This window comes from Molothrus ater, chromosome 15, assembly GCF_012460135.2.
Source record: "Molothrus ater isolate BHLD 08-10-18 breed brown headed cowbird chromosome 15, BPBGC_Mater_1.1, whole genome shotgun sequence".
NCBI lineage: Eukaryota > Metazoa > Chordata > Aves > Passeriformes > Icteridae > Molothrus > Molothrus ater.
The window spans coordinates 13,176,504-13,196,049 of record NC_050492.2 but is presented as its reverse complement, the minus strand read 5'-3'; the positions used below and the strand labels follow the sequence as shown (position 1 = coordinate 13,196,049).

At 51.9% G+C, this 19,546-nt stretch overlaps 1 protein-coding gene across 1 annotated transcript in view; it reads right to left on the bottom strand.

Moving 5' to 3' along the window:
• The window catches only part of LARP1 (La ribonucleoprotein 1, translational regulator), a 45,468-nt gene extending 32,320 nt beyond the window's left edge, over positions 1 to 13,148 (bottom strand). The window contains 1 exon segment of the mRNA XM_036391870.2: positions 12,769 to 13,148. Coding sequence (XP_036247763.1) covers positions 12,769 to 13,111 — 343 coding nt within the window. The 5' untranslated portion in view covers positions 13,112 to 13,148.
• Between the last annotated feature and the right edge of the window lie 6,398 nt (positions 13,149 to 19,546).

Below are 19,546 nucleotides of genomic sequence, written 5' to 3'. Positions count from 1 at the left end.
TGCCTTCTTTTCCCAAGAAAGCCATTGTGGGGAAGCAGGCAGAAACATATGTGGCCAGCAGGTAAACCCCTGGGCTGCTCTCCAAGGAGCCCATCTCATACTCAGCAGGGCTGAGGCTGCCTGTCCAGGCCAGCTCCCTTCCCAGCCCTCCCAAGGCTAAAACTCAAACACCAACAACTGAGGCACAGGGACAGGTTTGGTGTCAGACTTTGGTGCTCAAAGTCTCAACACAGAAAGGTGAAGCCAGCAAGCCAGCCCCACCAATTCCTCCCACCACACACACACACCTGCTATGTTCCAAGGCACCCTGATGTCAGGAATCCCAACACTGGCCAGAGGCTGCAGGACAATGCTTCACAGCAGCTTTCCACCATCCTGTCAGCCACCTGCTCAGCAGCAGGCAATCCCTACATGGGACCCCTGCCTGTAGAACACCCTCCCAGCCATGCCCAGCCTGCCTCTCCAGGCAGCCCAGTGGGAAGGAGCAAGAAACAACAGTATCTCAATGCAAATGAGCAGACCCACGAGATTTGGACCCTACAGTCTCACACTTCCTCCGCCCCTCACCATTCTCCATGTAGCCTACAAAATCTCAACAGAAAAACACATTCTGTGAATCCTCCTGTTATCAGCAAAGCAGGGTGGAGGATGAAGTGAGGAGGAGGAGGTCAGGGGTGTGCATGGCCGCTGGCTGGATGCTGGGACAGGCAAGGAGCATCCCTTTCAGGACCACCAAGTGAGGGTGCAGATGTGGTGCAGGGGTGCTTGCTCTGAGCACCAATACCCAGAGTTGCTGCACACAGCCCAGGAGATAATATAAATTGAGGGCAGTTGTCCTTATTTTAGGTGGTGCTGGGGGTGGATCTCAATTTCAATTTTTGCCTGATGGTATTTTTACACAAAGGAGAAGACTGTATGCTAAAATGGGGCATTTAGAGAGAAATGCTGATGCATCCACACACATACCCCCTTCCCCAGGGGCTATCTGGCTACTGCTGCTATTCAGGTATCTGGGACAGGTCCAAGAAAGTCACTCCATTTATGAGCCCCCATCTCCCCTCCACTGCTCTCTGAGGAAACGCACACCAAGCACGCTCACAGTGCTGAACCCGAACACCCGCACAGCAAGCCTGTCTTCTCCCTGCTGAGGAGCTACAGCTGGGAAAGGACTTCCACCACCCAGTGCCTGTCCCCAGCCCCCCTTTTCCAGCAGGGACACTGCTGCCTCCCTGCAGGGCCCGGGAGGCAGCGGCTGAAGAGCAGCTCATTATCCCTGACGCAAGAGAAACGCTGACTCGTTATTACAGCAACCTGCAGCCATAACTGCCGAGGGGCTGCGGCCACAGGCTGAGTGCCAGCAGGAACCAGCTCCCTGCTGGCCCCCCACCTCCCATTATTACCCTTCTGCTCTCCCAACAACGGGGAAAAACCACCTCAGAGTGCTTTATGTCACCTGCCAGACAGCAAAGTGCACTGACTGTGGAGCACACTGGGTGAGGGCTGTGCACACATGGGTACGAGCACAGAAATGACAGCCAGCTCCTCCCAGTGGGACATGGGGCTCATCCACACTGCCACAGGAAGACACCAGCTGATTTGTTCTGGCTTTCGACCCGCGAAGTTGTAACCAAATCATCCTCCACGTTTTGCAGACAAAAGACTCGGGCGTCAGCAAAAAAAAAAATGACCTCTCCAAGGTCACAGGGGGACTCGCAGCAGGGACGTGACCAGAACTCGATCACGATGGCTCCAAAGCTGCAGGGCTGCACTGCCTGCCCAGGAGAGGGACTGGGCAGGGAAATGCTGGGGGATAGCAGGATCAATTGGTATCTCTCCTCCTAACCTGACCTGCTGCCCAGCAGGGACAATCCAGGCAGGAAAAAGGTCCAAATTACACAGTCCAGCATGTAGTGCAAAGAGACCAGAGCTGCTTGACTCTTTTCTCCAGCCCTATGCAACATTTCAGTTCAAATCACCTGGCTCCCCCTCGGAGGCCAAGGCAGTGCCTGCACAGGTTCCTGAGACAGTTACAGGACTCTTCAAAGGAACACTCAGCAGAGAAGGCGGTGAGGTCTCCTAGGGAAAAGCAGCAAAGCAAGAAACCCTAAACCCAAAGATTAGCATGGCCAATTTGATCCCTCCCAAGATCTTGTTTGCTTCCTGTTCCCCTCCTTTGTTACCTGCTGAGCAGGATTGGGGAGGGTCCACCTCTCAGTCACCCAGATCATTCCAGCCCTCTCCAGCTGCCAGGTCCACGCTAACACCTCCTATGCCTCTCAACTTACTGTAAGATATTTACCCCCTCAAAGAGAAGCTGAAGCATGAGACAGATGGATCAATCCTAACATGATGCTGGCTAGGTCCCAAGACCTGCTAAGGCCTGTGCAAGAGAAACAAAAAAAAATACCAAAGAGTTTAACCCAAATCACTTCCTCTGCAAAGGTACCCAGACCAGCAGTATCTGCTAAGGGGTTTTCTGTTCCCTGCCCAGAGGAAAGGTTAGATTCGTTCTCAGGCACCCCCATCACCTACACTGGCTCAAGAGCTGCAGCCAGTGTGAGCTCTGATATCAATTTCCCACAAACCACATGGAAAGAAATGCTTGAAATAGGTTTGCAGTGTATAAACAGCTGTGAGTTTGGTGAAGTTCAGCTGTGGTGCCCCTGCTATCTTCACGTACTTGAAAAGTAAATCACAGAGTTTCAAGAGGAACAACCCTGGGGAAAAAAAATCACTTATTCAGAGCATTATCTGGGACGAGTCCCTAACTCACTCCACACCACACACTAAATGAGTACCTCAGTGCTGATGGTTCAGTGTCCTCCAGATGGAAGAGAGCAGGGCAGACACCAGCTGGAGACAAAGACACCAGCAGGACCAGCACTGTGCCTGGCAAAAACACCTTTCAGAGATCCACATGGATGGAACAGGATCCAGGTCTCTTCTCCAAGCACCAGAGATGCCAAGGGGGTTCTGGGGAACCTGACCAGAAGAACAAGAGCTCTCCAAACAGACAGTCCTGCAAATCCACCACTCGCATATGCACAGGCACACAAGGAATAACTGGAAGGTCACAGGCTGTTGTTTCTCCCATCCACTTATCAGTGCTTGCACTGGAGAGAACAAACACTGGGTGTTCTCTCCCATTAACCCCCTCCCCTCCTCTCCAAAGTGGAGAAGCAGCGACATGCTGCTGCTCCAGAGCATGAGTCCCAACATTCCTGATCATGAACTCAACAAAGGGCTTCAGATTACTCTTCCCATGGAGCAGCTGGTGACCCATCTCTCTGCCTCACATCCTTTAATCACCACTAAGCCTGGAGTGATACCACTGGAGGCCCTTAGGCCTTCCAGGAGAGCAACCCTACATGATTCTGGTCCAAATGATCACAGTCACCCTCCCCAAACTGCTCTTTAAACCACTGGATACTGAACAGACACTAAAATTTCTGGCACAATCAAGCAAAATACACGTCTCAAAGGCTCTTGTTTAAATACAGGAGCCATTTTGGTGTGGCCTGGAAGCCAGCTGGATCCCACACTGTGGAAACTGATACAGGATGGTGTTTCCCTCTGATAGGGTTGTCACTCTCAGAGCTGCAACATACTTTTCTGCTTGCACATCAGGGACAGACCCAAACTCCAGAGAAGCTTTGCCCAAGGACAGCTCCATCTCCATACAAAGGAGAATCCATTAATGTACCCAGAAATCCATCATCTCCATGAAAGAGGATCCCACCCCACCTCCTCAAATGCATCAATATCATGGCAAAGCCCCACAACATCAGACAAGGATGCCATAAATTCTTATGAAAACCCCAGAAACTGAAAATTGCAAGGTTCTCTCCACCTTTGGGCTGCAGGCAGAAGGCTGAGCAGGAGGCTGTAAGATACACAAGGCAGTACAGTGAAGACAACATAATTAAATCTCTTCACTGAATTACAAATCATCAGATACGCAGTCTGAGGTGTTCCCTCCTTCTAGCCCAGGCTATCTGCTTGGTTTTAATCAAGCACAGCCATTCCAATCACCCTCCAAACTCCATGCTTGCTTGGTTCCACTCACTGCTGACAATTACATCAACTCAGATTTCACCTCCAATTGAAGCTAAAAGGGTTATCTTACTGCAATCTGCCATGTCTCCTCCAAATCATCTTCACAATTGTCCTTACAGGTTTAATTTTAAAATTTAAAACCGTGGCTCATTTACACCAAATTCCTCCCTGCAGAGTATGCAAACATCACATTCATCATTCCACAGTTCAAAAAAAACCCAAAAAAACAGCAACAGTGAGCTTTGTAGAGCTCACCTGAGAGTGGGAAACCAAAAGAAAAGTCCCCTTTTGGTTCAGTTCAGTGCAAGACCCTCTGCAGTGGCAGAGGATTTCTGAGCACTCAGAAGATGCAAGAGATCATTGCGGGTATTCCCTGGAGCTCTCAAGGCTGAGCTGGGAGTTGGGAAGTGGAATTCAGTATGATTACAGTGAAGTCTCATGCTTCATCACCTGAGCACATGGTGGAGACACCTCTGTGATTGGCTCTTCTCTCTTGCTGGGTGGAACCTGGTGCATAAATCCCATCACTCTTCTCTCTCAGTCACAGTAAAAACGTCCTGATTGCATTTTTGGGATGTGCTTCTCCACATTTCAGTATCAGCTGCTACAGACACATCATTTCTCAGCATCACACATAGTGGTGTCACTCCTTACACTTAATTCTTCATTCTGCTTTTCACTCGACTTCTCCCCTTCAGACAGCCTTGCAGCTGACCCGCCAACATGAGCCCACCTGGAGGTAACACAGCTAGGTAAAGTGCTTCAGTCACTCCTTTAGGTGACTCTCTGTGCTGAATAAAGCCAAGGAAATTGCTTTTTGTTATTGTGGTTGGCTTTGTTTTCAGTAGGCTCGTTCTGTGAGGTCAGGAGAGCTGACACAGACTTTTTACTACTTGGAAGTGTAACCTTTCCAGTTACAGCAAAGGCATAAAAATTGCAGAGAATCCTAAGGGTCCTGCAGGAATAAACTCAGTGCTTCTTTAGCAACATATAATAAAAAATAAAGGAAGATGTGACCTTGGAGAATCCAAAGAAATTAATTTCCTGTAGTTTAAGTGAAAGCTGGCTTATCAGACCTTATTTGAGGGTTGCTTATTAGCTGTGAGTTCTATTTTATTCTGCCACTAGCTTCATCATCTGCCAATGTGCAAACCAGATAGTTTGGTAGCTAAGACTTGGTAAAATAATCACTCATTCACATCACTGAAGCTACAAGCTTTCAAAAGCAGTCATAAAGAAAAACAAAATAAAAAAGGCTGTGTGATTTAGTGTAGAGGCTGAATACATATCAGAAATAATCTGCTTTAAAGAAAGTGCTCAGTATTTAGCAGCATACCCACCTCTGAGTTACCAGGCAGGTAAAACACCAATCTCCCCACGCACCTTTTCTCTTACTTTCCCACCCACAAAACTCTACCCTTTCCTCATTTTTGTGGTTCTTCCAATTTCATACTTGTTTCCCCACATATTTAGCCAGGAAAAAACTCACCTCTTCTCTCAGTTTTTTTCAGACTCCTTAAAAGCTACCTTATCCAGCCCTGAAAAACTCTGTGTTCTCTCCATGCATTCACACAGCAGGCGAGTCAAAGAAGTCAAATGAGTACCAGGAAAGGAGAAGCACCAAGAGCCCCCTGTGCCGGCTCCCTCCGGCGCAGCCGTGCCCTGCAGACTGCAGAGTCACTCTGCAGGAGCTGCACACGCCATGCTCAGCTGGAAAAACGTGCTCAGCACTGTGCCCAGGACAGGCTCTGCTGCCTCCCCTGAGCCGTGCCCCCGTATCTGAGCCAGGGAGAGCAGAGCACCCCCTGTCCCACCTGCTGGACCCCACCTCGGGCTCACACAGGCCCTCCTGGCCAGCTGGAAGGACACACAGCACATTTCTGTCCCCTGTCCAGCTTCCCAATCGTGCTTTAACTCCGTGTCAAGGACGTGTGAGGTTCACCAGCCCCAGCCGAGCCCCATTTCTCCCGATTGCCCCCCGGTTGCCAAAGTCACCAAGGGATCACTGACAGAGATAAAACGAGTGACACTGAGGAGCACCAGAGCTGTTTCTCCTCCAACATCTTCCTCATGGGGCAAGGATGCCTCTCCTGGGCCCCATCAGCAGCCAGGGCTGCTTTGGGGAGCGACTGGGAGTGGAGAGCAGCACCTGCTAGAGCAGCAGGTTGCAGACCTGCTCCCAGCCACTTCAAGGCGTGTCCAGCAGGAAGCAAATGCGCTACCCCAGGAGCACAGGGGAGGGCACGCTGTGCCCACCAGCACATTGCGAGTGTCACACGTACTCTGGAGGAACCAGAGAAACATCTTCTAGATCCAGAGAGCAAAGGGCATTTGTGTCACCTCTGAGTGTCACACAATCAGACTGAGCGGCATCACACCAACAACCATCCCCGCTGACCACTTCTAAGGGACATTAAGGTTTCCACCTGGTCTGCTGTGACAGAGCACCCAAGCCAGCCAGGGCCCCCATGGTCACCTCCAACACACCATCAGTCTGCAGCAGAGAACTCCAGCAAACCTTATAGTTTGTCACCACACAAAGGAACAAAAGACTCAAACCGACAAAGTAAAAATAAAATCACAACCACTGTAGAGCACTGAACCCAGCTGCGTGTTCCCATACAACCCTGAAATACAGGGAAGTGTCAAGGGAAGCTTCTGCTCCTAAGTCAGCTTTGCTCCAGAAGGACAGTGAAGGTAACTCACTGATAAAGCAGGTATTAGATGAGCCAATTCCCAGCCCTTCCTCCCCTCTCCTTGCATGTCTCAGCAGAACATCCCCCAGCACACGTAGTTTTAATGCTGCAGGAAGAGCTCTTGATGCTGGCAATACACACAGCGAGAGTCAGACCAAAGCAGGGCCAAATAACCTGCTAAGGATGGCTCCAGCAGCTCAACCAGCACCATCAGCCTGGTGCAAAACTGAAACCACCAGAGCCACAACACATCACACGCCAGTTTGCTCGGGAAAGGCAATCCACCCATGAAGCCCCCCAAACTTCAGTGGAAATGTGTGCTCTGATAGAGGAAAGTTCAATTAAGAGGATCTTCTGGGAGCCTCCAATTACAGGATGAGCCTCCCTTTAGATACATGTTGACACTTGACCACAGTTTCCACAACCTTTCCCAAAACCAAAAGTTTATCTTGCACAGCATTAGAATTGCTATCAGCAAACCTATTTCCACCAAATGGCTCGTGCCAGTTTTTGCTCCACAGCTGTGTGACATTCATGTGCACACCCACTTTTTTGTTTGCCAAGCAATCCAGGCCGACCCTGACCCAAAATTTTCCCCACACAGAAATCTGGTAATTGATTTATTCAAGGCCAAATTCAGCTGCCATTTGTTCTAGTCACCCATTAGCACTGCCTAAATACACAAGTAGCTCTAAGTTCCCCCAGCACTGCACTAACTTCTTTGAAGCCCTTCTTTTCCCTTTCCTCGAGTCATGCAGCTGCATCATTTGATACAAGATATTCAGATGAACCAATTATTTCAATGCAAGTAGGTAAGTCTCCCAGCTCCATTCAGACCTAAGGACCTGGACCTGCAGAATGAGCGGAACCAAAGCCTGGTTTCAAGTGAGAAAAGGAACAAATGCAGAGCTGGCCATGCCAGAGACCACAGAGTGGATCCAGAGATGCACCCAGAGCTTTAGCCAACGCCAGGAGACAGCTTCTTGGCCATGAAAAGCTCCACCTGAACAGCACTATCACCATGGGAGAGCTCTGCAGGTATCACCACAGTTGCATCACCTCTTTCCCCAAGCTCCCTGTGTACACAGCAAGCCAGGGATTTGTCAGAGCCAGCAGTGTGGGGACTCAGGCCCTTGGTAGGAAGTCAGCAAAGGCTTCAATGCTAAGATGACCAAAGGATAAGTAACATATTAAAGACCATAATGCAAATGCATATCACAGTTGGGAATGAACAAAGCTTCTCTGACCCAAGGCTAAGAGCGCCTGTATTAACTGTAGGGGTTAAAACATTCAGCCTGGTCTGAACAGCAAGCACAGCTTTCTACTAAAATGCCCATTCCTTATTCTGCCAAAGCAGCACAACCACAGAGATGGTGCTGGAGATTCATTACAGTCTCAAGTATGTAAAGAGCAACCTAACTCTATCCAAGTCTGCATTTGGCATTGCCCTGAAGATAATTTCACACTGTTCGAGCACAGTAAAAAGATCTGGTGTCATAATTTGGAAGGGAGAGCAGAGCATTGCAGCCCCAGTGCCCCCATTTCCAGTCCTGCTTTCTGGACTCGATTTGTCTTCAAATATGAACAAAGTCCTTCTGCTGCCCCAATCATGGTGGAAATCTCCATGGCACGACGAGCAATATAAAGTTTAAAAGAAGAGTTGTGAGGGTAAGGAGATGGCTGGAGAGAATCCTTCAGCAATGGCCGGGACCTAGAAATCTGGAACTGGAGGTCGCAGCAGAAGCAGGCACTGAAGCCCAGCAACCAGGGCCAGTGAGTCAGCTCCCAGGAGCTGCACTGCATTCCCCAGCCTTCTCTGCCCAAAACAAATAGTGCAGAACAGGGCAAAGGTCCAGCACAAAGCTGAAGGGCAAAGGTATGTGGGGGAGGGAAAACACTAAGCCTCACTTTTTTTTGGAGCAACAAGTTCCAGTTACCCTCATCATCCCCAAGAAGATGGGAAGAGTTACTCGAACCTGAGTTGTGGGATTGGAACAAAACAGGAGTTTGGAGAGGAAACTTGGGGCGGTGGTGGGGGCCTCCTGCTGTGATAGCAGCTCTGTTGCAACAGCCAGAAGAGCTCCACAACTACGTGCCACGACAGAGTGAGAATTGCCCAACACTTTGGAAATAGGTGTGTGCAGGACTACCAAGCTAGATACCTGAGCAAGCAGATGTGTCTACTCTGAACACGAAGAAATGCCAATGGTAAAACAAGCTTCCCATCCATCTTATCTCCTGTACTGGAGGCTGATTTCAAGGAAAGCCCTATGGGGACTTAGTCAGCAAGGGGTGAGATGCTAATGAACCTTCCCTTGCCTTCTCCTCAGCACCAGTAGCCAAGTCAGACTCTGCTGGGGCATAAAGCAACACGCACTCAACCACAGTCAGCTCACCCCTGGTGCTTGCTGCTAGCAACTAAGGTGTGCCTTCTGGAAAGTACTGCTTATCCACCCTGCACGTTTGCCAAACAGCATGCAGGAAGCTCTACTCAAGAAATCAAAGTACCTCCTGCATCTCCTCTAGGAAATACACCGCTTTCCCTGGCCAAGCACTTACAAGGAGAATTTTAAAAGTTAGCCCAGGCAAAGGCTGAGCGATTGCAGTGCCAGTCATTAAAACCTGCATGTTCTTACTTCCAAGATGTAAATGGCTTTAAAAATAAAGAAGTGCCAAGTGCCTTGATGCAACATTTCTTGAAATACATCCAGCAGGTTTTCAAAACGGGGTGCTGTTAACACCTGTCCTCACCAAGGCTTGCATCAGCATCAGCCCTGGTGCAGGGCACAGCGGAGGAGTACAACATGTTCCAGAAGGTCGAGCCGTTTTAACTGCAAGCCACACTGCTCATCTACAGAAGAACTGAAGAAAACACTTTGAATTTGGTTTATAGCCAGTAGTGCAAAGCTGGTTTTGCCAGAAAACGTTTCCTTCACTACCACAGACACACATACACTACCATCATGTGTCAGTCAGGCTGCTGGCTGCATTTATTTACATGATAAGAAGAGAACATGTAATAACGAGGGCATGGTCACACAGACCTTGCTACTAGATCATTAGAGAGTAAAAACGAGGCATCATTACAGCTCTGCAGCGTCCCTCACAAGCAGTCAGCAGTGTCAAGTACAAGCCTGGCCACATGGGACAGGACCACGTGTACCTTAGGACTCAAAGGATCCCCCCTCTCCTCTGACAGAAACACACACGAATAAAAAGGTAACCTGCATCTTGTCAAGAGACCATGAAAATCTTCTGGTGTGCTACTCCAGAAGAGCCTCAGCCTCCTCCACTCACAGCATCAGCAGTATCACTGGTGTCTAACTCGACCTAATGGCTGCCCCACTTACTGCCAAGCCATTGTGCTTTTGGGAGGTTAAGAAGCAAGGAGAGGCTTCACTTCAAGAGCCCTCCTTCCTGAAAAAGCAGAAAGCTTTGCTTGAACATCCTATTATATTACAGGCTTCACTGTCAACTTTGAGCATAAAAATGCTGCAGCAGGTAGGCAAGGCACAAGCTTCTAAAGGTAAATCCTAATCCATGAAAAAAACAACCCTGTTCTTCAGTCCCTGTGTCAGGCCCCAAATGCACTCAATTTGCCCAGCTGTGGCGTGTCAAACAGTTCAAAACAAGCTGGTGTTTTGACCACCTGGAGGTGGATTTGTTAAGCTCTTCCCTATCCATATTCCAACACAGACAGCAGAAACTTACCAAGATCTTGCAGGTGGCTGTTTTCCCTGAGCTCAATGCTTTTACTTTTATAAGCATCAATTCCAACACAGGCCATTACAGAATGCATGGACACCTAAGGAGATGGTCTTGTCCATTAAATCTGCTCTATAATTAATATAATCATTATAAAAAAATAAGGGCTTTCAAAGCCTGTAAAACAAGTCATAGAGGGATCCCTTTATCTTTACAGAGCTGTCTGCACTACGCTCTCTGGTCTCCTCACTACCTCTGGTGGATCAGGGCTGGACAAACATTTAGTATCTCCAGCACACAAGCACTGCACTGGGAACACTGCTGGATTGTGAGCAAAGGCTCTGTAAGCTCTGCTGAGAAACCAAAGACTTCCAGTAGTGACTTTCCAGAGTTCAGAAGCTCTCAATCCACTTCAAGTGTAGAAAAACAGTCGCTTTTCTTGGGTGATCCTCCTGGGGGTCACTACAACACTACAACTCAACAACTCGCCTCACCAGCTGATTCTTTCACACAAATTCACGCTCCAGATCTTTTTTGGTAAGTGCCTGCCAAAACAAATCCTCCACCCAATGAAATGAAGACACAACGTGAGCCTGCAAACTGTACAAGAAGGTACCAGGGTGCAGGGCTGCCAGGCAAGGTCAGCTGCCAGCCTGCCTCTCGTGGGAGCTCACCAGCCGTGTTTATTTTACACGTTTTCTCTTCTGCTAATGAACACGCAGCAAAAGAAACAATGGCCCAAGAGAGGCGAGCCAGGCAGCAGCACTGGGGGCACTGCTGGAACCAGTCGCTGCTGCCACGCGTCCCAGAACACACCACTAACAAATTCCATTTTTTAAACACCTTTGGGAATACAGAGACAACTGTGCTGGGCCCAAGGACAATTCTGAGTGTTGCAGCATTACTCCCTTACCCTACAACTGCGTGGACACGCATATGACACACCCTCACTCTTTCCCTCAAATAACCGTCCCAGGAGTTGCAAGGGGCCCCGCTTGTGTTGGGCAGCTGCCTCGTGGCTGCTGACTCTGACAAATCACACACCTTTGCAACCGATGAGGCTGGTAATGAATCTGGACACTCCTTACACAGGAGACTCAAACAGGAACACTCAGCCTTGCAATTTTGCATTTTTTGTTTTTTTTTTTTCCTCAGGATCGTTATTTCAGAAGGCATCACAATAGAGCGCAACCTTCACACAAAGGAGCGATGTGACCAGTTTCGTGTCATAACGCACGAGGCAAATGCAGACAGCGACGCTGTCCTGGATTTCCTTAAGCTTTGCTTATGTCCATGACTACAATGACAAACCACCAAACAATCCAAACACAGACTTCTACCTGGCACGATTAACTTGTCCTCTATACTTCCCATTAAGATGACAGCTTTCCAGGTGGAAATTGCAGAGCTGTCCATCTCCCAGAGATCAATAACTCTGATGAATCACCATGCTAGGTAGTAACAGTTCTTACAAAACACTGGCACGTACAGTAACTGGGGATCTGATGGCACATCTGGCAGCGTGATTTCAGAGCTAACAGAGACAGGTAGAAAAAGATTAGGTCTTTCCCAAACAAGACGCTTAGAGAAAACTTCCGTGCTTTTCTCCTACTCCTGATTCACTTAAGGCAGGTAGAGGAGCGCAACACCCATCCCGACAGGCGAGGAAATGGTGCTCTGCAGTTTCAGCCTTTGCTGACGACAGCAGCGGGTTACAAGCACGATTTGGACAGCGCAGCCCCTCCACTTCCCTTTTCGAGGACCCCCGTTCCCCAGCCGTGCCCCCAGCCCGGGGCAGCGACCGCGCCGGGCAGAGCCGCGCCGGCCTCGGCCCCCGGCCCCGCGGCCGCCATGAGTCGGCAGAGAAAGGCGGCGCGGCCTGCGCGGGGGAGCCGCGGCCGCGCACACGTGGGCAGCGCAGGCCGCGGCCCGGGGAAGGGCCCCCGCGGGGGCGACGGGGCCGCGCTCCCGGGGGAGCCGCACGCCGGGAACCGACCACGTTGCCGGCGGTGCTGCGGCGGAATGCCGGGAGCGGGAGGGGAGGGGGGGGCCGCGTGTCCGCCGCCGGGCCCCCGGCGCCCTCCGCTCGCCGCCGCATGGCCGGGCCGGGCCGCGCTGCCCTCCCCGCCTCGTGGCCGCGGCCGCCACCGCCGCTCGCCCCGCTCCCGGCGCGCCCCCCGCCCCGCCGCGGCCCCGCAGGCCGCGGGCGCGGCCCCACGCCGCGTGTGCCGCATGGCGCGGCCGCCCGGGGCGCGGTCGGCGGCGCAGCCGGCCCCCCCCGCCCCGCTCCCAGCGACCCCCGAGCACCCACCGGGAGGCGACTGCCCGTTCACGGCCGGCGCGTTCTTCGTCCAGGGGTTCACCTTGGGCGGCGGGGCCTCGATGAACTCCCGGCGCCCCGCGCCGCCCGCCTCGCCGCCGTCCTCCGCCTCGCCGCCGGCCCTCAGCAGGCTCTCCTTCTCCTGGTTGTTGCTCTCCTCCTTCTGCTGCTTGGCGCTGGGCGGCCTGGGCGCCGCCGGCCCGCCGTCGGGGCCCATGGGAGGCTCACCCTTCTCCCGGCCGCCGTCCTGCGGCGGCTTCAGCACCAGGGCGCGCTCCTCGGCGGGCAGCAGCGGGGCCGTGCCGGGCAGCAGCGCCTCCACCTGCGTCGCCATCTGCGCGCCCCCGAGCCCCGCCGGGAACCCCCCGACCCCGGTGCCGCCGCAATATGGAGCCGCGCGGGGACCACGCGACTGCCGCGGGGGCGCGCACCGCCCGCCCGTGCGCGCCGCCGGCGAGGGGAGGGGCGGCGCGGGGCGCGCCCCCGCGGGGCGGCCGGCGGCGCGCACGGGCCTGATGCAACGCCCGGCCGAGCCGGGGGGGCGGGAACGGGGGGGGTTTAAAGGGCACCGGCCCCTTCCCGACATCCCGGCCTCGGGAGGGAAGAGGCCGGATCGGGCTAGGGGTGCCGATCCCGGCTCGGACACTCCGGGAACGAAAGCACCGGTGGAGCCCCGGAGTGCCCGAGCCGGCTTTGACTGAGTGTCCCCGGCCGGCATCAGCCGGGAGCCGAGGGATTGGGATGTGCTCGGTAACCCACGCCTGGGGATAATGGGATAACGTGGTTGGAAAGTGCAGAAAGACACTCGGTGTGGGGCCTGGGGGATCACGGAGCCACAGAAACGCTCAGGTTGGGCCACCTGGTCCCAGCTCCCTGTGTAAACAGGGTTGTCCCGGAGCACATGGCACGGGATTGCATCCAGACCGTTCTTGAATATCTCCGGTGAGGCAGACCCCGCAGCCTCTCTCCTCTCTGTTCCAGTGTGGGTCACTGCACAGTAAAGTTCTTCCTTATATTCAGGTGGAGCTTCCTGTGCATTAATTTCTGCCATTGCCTGTGTCCTATTGCTCAGCACCACTGAGAAGAGCCCTGCTCCATGTGCTTGGCTCCCCCCTTTAGAGATTTTTACACATTAATGAGGGAGAGACCACCTCTCATCTATGCCCAGCAAAACCTTTGTTTGAGTAGGCTGAAATATTTAATTGATCTCTAGCTGATAGAATGTCACTTGCTCATCACCGTCATTAATATTCCTTGTATTTGTCCTCAATTTTTGCAGCCAGCAAGACAGCAACTGCAGACTGTGTGTGTATGTGCACATGAATTAGACACATTTAAAAGGCAACTTGCATTGCTGATACATATAGCACAACCTGCCTAATTCACAGCAGCCCTTACTTGATGCCTTTTTTATTCGGTGCAAGCCTCTCCCAGCCTCTTCCCTCATCACAGCGAGCACACCTCCCTGCTTCTGCCCGGAAAGGTTCATCTGGAAGTCCCGGCATGTCCTGCAGCCCCAGCGACACATCTATGCAATCCCTGCAGGAGACCCGTCAGCATGACAAGGCACTGAAGATGTAGCTGCCAGCTGCTGATGCGTGGAGAAGGATGAAAAGCTGATTTCACTGTTGGAAGGAAAGAAGAAAGTGAGAAACAAACATGAGCTCAGCACAACATTTGGAAGGGCAACAGCATCAGGGCAGATCCATAGAGGGAGTCCCAAGTTGTCGGGGATGCTCCACTGAAACCATCTCAGCTCTCTGTGTGCCCTGCTACCCAACCTCTTGGCTCAGAGAGTACCCTCCTGTGCCACAGCCTCAGGGATCACCAGCAGTTATCCCAAATCATTCAAGAATTTGGCCAGTAAAGTTCCATAAGGAAGTTTAACTCCAGAAGAGAGGTCTGCTGGCCTGGCTGGCTCTATAGTGAGCTGCAACAACCCAAGCCACATCCTGTGCTCCTGTGCCCAGTCCCTGACGTGCTGGGGGGTCCCTGCACTCCTCATGAGTGTGACCTGGGAGCTGCACAGCTCCCAGCCAGTCTCCCACCTATACCCTCTCCAGGAGCAGTCCTGGCATGGGGAGCACAGGTGGCTGCAGCCAGGGGACCTGCAGGCCAGTGGTGTCTCTCACCTGTCCCCCAGCCAGGGCGCAGGGTTCCAGCTCGGTCCCTTTGGGGCACTGCTCTGCTGCCACGTGAGCAGGAACGAGCCCGTGGTGGCCAAGAGCCAAACTGGCTCCAGAGCTGCCAGGCAGGAGAGAGTTGGGCAAATCTCACCCTCGTGCAGTGCCCAGCCAGGCCAAACCCCAGCAGGTTTTCAGAGTTAGAAAATAAATGCACTCTCAAGGTGGAGAGGGGGAAGTGTCCCTGCAAGCTTCTTGCATCAGCTGTAGGGAACATCACCTTGGCAGGTCAGCTCTCAAACACCCATCCTTCATGGGAAGGGAAGCTGGGGGTGTACAACCTCCATGCTGGCCAAGTCCAGCCAGCTCCATGTGCTCCACTCCTCCCTTGGTGTCCTCACCTCTGCTGGACCCTTCTTGCCCTGCTCTGCCCGGTGTCCACAGCACTTGGATATTCTGCTTCTCCCTCCAGAGGCTTGCTGAGAAGCAGCCAAGGAATCTCCCCATTTCTGCAGCACAATTCACTGGGAAGTAATCCATCTCTGCTTTCCCCAAATTCAACAACAGTGCCTGACTGGCATCCCCAATCCTGCTCCTCTGCCTCATTCCTCACCCCAGCTGTGTCCCTGTGCCTGCCCAGACCCCATCAAGCAGCTCCCTGTGCTGGCCCTGCTCAGGCTCTGAGGCAGCAGTCTCCAGGGAAACTCCTCTGCTGAGCAGTGATTTGGGCAGGAGCTCCCCACCTCCCTTGCTCCCTGTACAACAGCTTATTTATTTCTCCCCGGCTGAAGCGTGGCTTGCATATTTATCACAGAGAGCCGGCTGCTTTGGTGCTGGCCTGGAGGTTTAAAGATGCTTTGATGGTGGCCGTTAATGTCTCTGAGCATCTCTGGGTCTTGCTTGGCTGGAATATCCCCAGCTTCATTTCTGCTGGTCTGGCAAGCTCACCTAGGGGCCCAGCCTTCCCTTTGGGAACAGCTTTAGTTCAGTGGCCTGGAGCAAGGCCTGTGCATGGCGAGGAGCACAAAGCAGCCAATGTGACTGATTTGCTCCTTAACTTCACCATCCTGTTTGGCTGGGAGCTCAGCCCCTTTCTCAGGTTCCACTTGCCTAATTTTGTCCAGCGCTGTGGCCACGAGGGAGGGCACCGTTTAAAGGGTTTCCTCCAGTTTCACCTTTGCTCTAGTCTGGCCCTGGATGCTGATCAGTGTCTGCAGCACCCTCCTGGTCACACCTCCCTTCCCTGCATCCAGGGGCTGTGCAGACCTCGCAGGCAGCTCAGATTTGAAGTGTGCTTCCCAAGGGAATTCTCTTTCTTTCCCCGGCACCTCCAGACCAGTTTGCTTGCTGCCAGTGCTGGTCACGCTGTTCCCTGGTGAGATGCCCAAGCTTTACACGTGGATGGCAGAATATTAAGGCTCAGGCATCTTTAACGCCCTGCAAAAGAGGATTTTTCCAGGAAAGTCCAAGCTTCCTATCCTGAGTCATATGCTTTGACTTATTTATGTGGTTGTTATTGCTCTGTGAACCCTGCCAGGCAGAAACATTGTCAGGGACAATGCACACGAGGTTGGGCTGGCTTTCCTGCAGCAGCCCTGCAATGTTGCCCTCCAGCAAACCCAACTGCCCCCGAGGGGTTTCCTGCTCCCAATGGACTTGCAAATGAAGCCTGACCATCCAACTGCTGATGCCTGCAGGGAAAAGCTTTTCAAAGGACACCCAGAGCTCATTCCTGGAAGAGAAAGATCTTTGCTCTGAGCAGAGGGTGGTATGCTGGGGCAGAACCATTCTCAGGACTCTGGGCCAACAGTTACAACCCTCAAATTGAAATAGGAATTTTTAATTTCAGAAAACCTGATGGTTTCCCGCTGAAAAATACTCAGCTTGCCCTGAAGTTCTTCATCAGGATAATCTGACCCAATCTTTTTAGTCTGGGTGAGATTCTTTCCCACAAAACAGTGGAAGCCCAAGTTCCAGTCCCAATTTGCTGTGCCACTAGTGAGTGGGGCTGAGGGCAGGCTGCCAGCAAATCCCTGTGGCCCTGCCATGGCAAAGGCCTCCAACCAGCAGACACCTATTAGTTAGTGGCACATAGTGGCCATCACAAATACTTGAATACTTGAATCACTTGACTTGAATACCTTTAAAATTAAACACTCAAACCTTTTATTCTACTACTCAAAATATCCACATTTTGACCTGCTTTAGCTCAGAACCAGAAGAAAGTGCCCATTCCTGCAGGTTTCTGTCAGAGAGAACTCCAACATCCCCTTGTTTAACCCAGATTTTAGCCTCTCCTTGCCCATGTTTTTAACCCCAGAGCTCCCACCCCTGCTCTGGAGAGAGAGACCATGCACTGAAGCACAATGCACAGCCAGAGCAGCAAGCTCAGCTTCTCCACTTCTGCTGCCAGGCCACAGGACTGAGAACCCACTGAGAGCTCCCAGATAGTCCCATAGGCTTTTCCTGTCTGCAGCCATGTGATCCAGAGAGATGGAAGACACTCCCTGGCTCTGAGATTAATTCACTTGGACCCTTCCAGCAAAGCATATGAAGGATCAGCGTGAGGAGTGAGCGCATTCCCACCAATAAGTAATTTCCAACCTGAGTAATAAAACAGCAGACACTAACGAGTTCCATTACATCCCCATTAAAAAGTGCTTTCACTTAGCAGGGCTCCACAGCCCAGGGGCTGGGGCTGGGTGGTTTGGTGCTGTAGCCCAGCCAAAGGCACTGTGCTCTCAGGGCACTTGTGCCATGCATGGGGTAGGAACCAGCTCCCAAATCTGCCAGCCCCTCACTGCTCCCAGCCATGCTCTGCACACTGGGAAGTGGTGCTGCAGATGTGTTCATGTCTGGGAGTGCACCCCATGGATTTTCCTGGTGCTAGGAAGTTAGATTGAAATGTGAGCAAATATCCTGTAATTAAAATCTGAAGCCTGTTACGCAGCTTTGGCGTGTTTTTAATAACTGGGTTGGAGGGGGGGATATCTAATGATGCATAACTGCTTTTATCATCACAAATTTTCCCTCCAAAAGCCACAGTTCTTGTAGGATTCCCCCAAAGCCAGTAAATAATCTTGACTGCTTGAGAAAAATTCCCCATTTCCTAGTTATTGATGGCATGGGCTTTGGAAAGCAATACCTCCTCTAGAACACAATTTCTCACCTTGTATATTTTGCTGGAGATATATTAACCCGAGGTTTCTTATGTCCCCTAAACCACTTCCATTTCCAGGAGCTTGTGAAAACATGACATAAGGTGACCACTGAACATGATATTTTCTCTGAAGGATATTTACCCTCCATGCCACCCCTCTGCCATCAGGAATTTCAGCAGAAATATTTCAGACACTTCTACAAAGAGAAATGAGATATAAGAGCTCCACAATCCTTGCTCAAGATGCCTTAAGCTCCACATGCTTCAGATGAGATGTCCTGCATCCTTCCCAGGTCCCATCCACCCACAGCAGTGCCAGACTGACTCAGCCCACCCAAGGATGTGCCATTCCTCTGGAGAAACAAAGCATGCTGGCAATGTGCTGTGATTCCCAGGAATTTGTGTTTCCCTGCCATCAGCTCCTTGCACCAGCACTGGCCAGGGTCATACATCTTTCTGCCTTGTGCCTGATGTGCAGGGAGGCACCAGCCAGAGGCTTCTCCACAGAGCTCAATTAATTCAAGCACTGGCAGCTTGTGCAGGTGCCCTAAAAGCTCCCAAAGACTCAAGGTGAGAATCAATAAGATTGATGGGTGGAATTGCTGGGATATTTTCCTCTAAGCACCTAAGGATAATTAACAGCCAAAATGCTTGGAGTCAACCACCAAAGTTATGAAATACTAAATCAGAGGTAGCTCCCAGCAGCTTGGCTGGCTCCCTTTGCAGGTTGTACATTCACAATGAAGCCGTCAGCCACACATGGCCACAAATTCTCTCTTTTCTCCTGGGATTCTGCTCCTTCCAGTGGCTGGCAGTTATTTAAATATTGTTTTGCCCCTCTGCAGTCAAAGCAAGGCCCTGGGCTTTGCCATTCAAATCCTAGCCTGACCCACAGTACAAGGATATTGCTGCTGGGTGTTTCCCTGGCTGCTGGGATCTGTGTGTTGCACCAGGAGGTACAAATCCAACAGGTGCTGTTCTCCTCCTTGGATAGCCAGGGAACTGAGAAATTGTGAGAGGTTAAATATAAAATAATTTTGCTCTTTTGTGTGCAAGAGTTCAGATTTCTGCCCCCCTCCCCCCCCAGTTTTTGAGGGCACTGGACATCCTACCCCAATGCTTTCCTTCCCACTTTTGCAGCCACGTTGACTCTGGTGCCAGGCACAGCAGCCTGGACTCCAGCAGGCCTCATGGGGGTACCAGAGGAGGTGAAACCAGGCAGGAACCCCTTCAAGAGCCAGTCTGGAGTGGTGGGGCTGAGCTGCCTGGTCAGCTGTCCCACACAGAGTTCAGGTTTGCTCCTGTGACCCACAGCAGAGGGTCCGAGGGTCAGCACACAGCCACTGCCTGTCCAGCCAGTCCTGGCTGCCTGCCCTGAGCACCAGCCATCACACCATGAGTGACAAAGCACCCAGGAGGGTACAGCACATCTCTGTGTCCAAGATCTGCACTGTGCACTTAAGCAAAGGGGCTGGAGCAGGGGCAG